The 3,050-nt window shown below is 59.3% G+C and overlaps 2 protein-coding genes across 2 annotated transcripts; one reads left to right on the top strand and one right to left on the bottom strand.

The window, feature by feature from the left end:
- Positions 1-91: 91 nt before the first annotated feature.
- FIBRA_08921 (uncharacterized protein) lies at positions 92-553 on the bottom strand (the record flags this gene model as incomplete). Its single annotated transcript, XM_012330533.1, has 2 exons — positions 92-272; positions 330-553. 2 exons carry the CDS (start codon positions 551-553, stop codon positions 92-94), a joined length of 405 nt encoding a protein of 134 aa, XP_012185923.1.
- Positions 554-1,111: 558 nt separating this feature from the next.
- Positions 1,112-2,818, top strand: FIBRA_08920 (uncharacterized protein; the record flags this gene model as incomplete). Its single annotated transcript, XM_012330532.1, has 6 exons — positions 1,112-1,332; positions 1,385-1,473; positions 1,611-1,670; positions 1,727-2,394; positions 2,458-2,524; positions 2,583-2,818. 6 exons carry the CDS (start codon positions 1,112-1,114, stop codon positions 2,816-2,818), a joined length of 1,341 nt encoding a protein of 446 aa, XP_012185922.1.
- Positions 2,819-3,050: the final 232 nt, after the last annotated feature.

Here is a 3,050-nt window from a genome sequence, read left to right as displayed (position 1 = left end):
TGAAAAAAAAAAAAAAAAAAAAGTGTGAAACCAATGGCGTCACAAATGAATAATTCCGGCTCACAGAAAGCTTGATTCTCCACGGTGTAGCCTAGAAAATCCAATGTGGCAAGTTTAATGGTACCTGGCAGGATTGTGAGTACGATCCGGTCCCACAACTCAGACTGCGGGGACCGGCTTCACCTGTTGCCTCCTCACCCACATATTGAACGGTGCGCGTCTTGCCTGTGTCCTGGCTGTTTGTGACATTCCCAGCGACCCACAAGTCGGCACTGTGATCACGAGCGTGTCTAAATATGGTGCAGACCCCGAGAAAAATCCACGCCTACCTTCCAGTGTCGATCGCGACTTGAAACTGTGAGCCGCCGAGAGTAAGGTTGAGATAGTATAAGAGATTGTTCGTGTCAGTCAAGGCAGATGCGCCGGTTATGGCAGTCCTCTTGTCTAGTAGGCGAGGTGCCGCACGACCGTGAAGATCGAAACGGACGGCGCCGATAAGCTCTGTGGGGAGCGCGATAAAAGAGAGGAGCAGGGGAAGAGAGAACGACCTCATGGTCGAAGCCGATGGCGAAGGAGAGAAGAGGAAACGTGAAGGTCGTAAGGGAGAGAGGAGGCAGGGCGGGGTCTGGGGCAGTTGCCGCGAATGGGCAGTGCCGCCTGAGGCGAAACGGTATCCACGTCGGCCACATCTTAGTCAAGGTCATCGAACAGCTCGTTCGAGTCTCAATCTTTCAAATAAATATTTATGGCCAGTACAGGGCAAGTCCAGGGCGCGCTGGCGCTGATATTCAATCTGCTCGGGCACTGCTTCGGCTCGAGCATGCCGGCGATAAACAGACAAAGTCCGTAGACTGCGCAATCAACAACAACAGACCGTCATGACTCTGTGGTTGAACCAGGTTGTTCAGCCAACCACGGCCCATCTGCAGAAAATGCGGATGGCGGAAGAGATAAGTGGGTGGAGTGTGGTTGCCCCGGAGACCGTCCTGCCGTGTTGTCGGCGCACGTCCAAAATTAAATTACCCAGTCGCTCTGTCTCCGCATCCTCCACCATCTGGCGATTCTACGCCAGACCCACGTTCTTTCCTCCCCTCGCTCCTTGTTTGTCTGAATGCGCCATTTACTTCCTCTCTGTCTCCTTTGTTTCCTACATTCTGCAAATGCCCTTAGGTTCCCCATCCATGCCCGCTCCGCTTCAACCTCATCGAGTCGCCTGACCCGCCGCGCAAACAACGATACCCTCCTCAATGTCAAGAATACCCAAAACTCTGAGTATATTACCAACATCACCCTCGGAGGCAGAGAGATACCCGTCCTGCTCGACACGGGAAGGTACGCGCCTACTCTCTCTCGGCGCGTCCTATTGACGCTGAGCGCGCTGTAGTTCCGATTTGTGGGTAGCTGGAGATGTTCCAGACAGCACTGACCTCGGTGTCTCCGAGTCATTGTCCTATGCCGTAGGAGATGCCGCAGGTATGTAACTTCTTTGGTCATGCTATAGGCACAAGTGCGTTGCCAGATCTTGGAACGCGTCCGTCACTCTGTGTCCTCAACTCGTTTGTTTGTTCGTCGTCTAAGTGGGTGCTAAACCCTGTTCGCGTACACTTTAGGTGACATCAACACCGCCACCTTACAGTTCGGTAACTATACTGTGGAAAACCAAGCTTTCCGTGCGTATCCTCTCGGTACATACCCCCTCGCTCATCCTCATACCACTTGGTCCTAGTGCTGGTCAAGAATACGTCTTCGTTCTCCATCAACATCGAGACAGAGGGCTTTGATGGCCTCATCGGCCTCGGACCCAACACGGGCTCCGTCATCCGCGACAAGCTCGGGGACTCGAAGGGGGACAGCGTCCTCGACCGCATCTTCCAGCAAAACGCGTCCTCCGCAAACTACATGACGATCCTGCTCAACCGGCTGGACGACCCCACGAGCCCGTCGACGGGCCAGATGTCCATCTCGGAGATCGTGCCCGGGTACGAGAACATTACGTCGATGCCGAAGCTCTCCGTCGAGATGGTCCACAAGCTCACGGACCTCGACCAGCACTGGCAGACGTACACGGACGTGAACGGCGTCATTGGCCCGGACGGGAACCCGATCGAGGTCGAGTCCATCGTGCCCTCCGCGCCCGACGGCCAGCTCGTCGTCGTCTTCGACTCGGGCTACACCCTCCCGCAGGTCCCGCGCGCGATGTCGGACGCGATTTACGGCCGCGTGCAGGGCGCAGAGTACAACTCGGAGCAGGGCTTCTGGACGATCCCGTGCGCGCAGATGCTCAACATCAGCTTCAAGTTTGGCGGCGTCGACTACCCGATCAGCCCGCTCGACACGTCGAGCAGCGAGTTCGACGTCGTCAACAGCGCAGGCGACCCGGTCTGCGTGGGTGCCGTGAGTCCCGCATCGTATCCGCACAGCAGCCTGCCCGCTCACGCCTCCCGCGCTCTCCCGCAGTTCCAGCCCATCAGCTCCGCGTTCAGCCTGCTCGGCGAATACGACATCATCCTCGGCATGTCGTTCAGTGAGTCGCGCGTTCCGCTCTCTCCCCGCGCCGCCGCCCGAGGCTGACCGCCACGCAGTGCGCAACGTCTACGCGCTCTTCGACTACGGCGACTTTGTCGAGGACACGTCGACGGACCTCGGCAGCCCGTTCATCCAGCTGCTCTCCACGACCAACGTCGCCGCCGCGCACGCTGCGTTCGTCAGCGTCCGGCTCAACGGCGTCGACACGACGGGCGCCGCGTCGCAGGCGCTGCTCCCGGTCTCGGAGGAGCAGCACTCACCCGAGACCGAGGCGGAGAAGAAGGCGCAGTGAGTTCCCCCCCCTCCCCTCCCTCCGTCTCCCCTCTGCGCCCCCCTTGCCCGCGCTGACCCCGCGCGCGCAGGTACGAAGAGTACGTGCTGAGCCGGTGGCCCGAGATCTTCGTCGGCTGCCTGGTGTTCGTGCTGCTCCTCATCGGGGTCGTCATCTGGCGCTGCTGCGTGTGCCGCCGGCGCAAGCGCGCGCGGCAGGCCGCGGGCACGGCGGGCGCACCGGGGGCGCCGCA

This window comes from Fibroporia radiculosa, assembly GCF_000313525.1.
Source record: "Fibroporia radiculosa TFFH 294 genomic supercontigs, scaffold4893, whole genome shotgun sequence".
In the NCBI taxonomy this organism is placed as follows: domain Eukaryota; kingdom Fungi; phylum Basidiomycota; class Agaricomycetes; order Polyporales; family Fibroporiaceae; genus Fibroporia; species Fibroporia radiculosa.
Note: the sequence above shows the minus strand (reverse complement) of the source record. Positions and strands in the feature narration are given on the sequence as shown.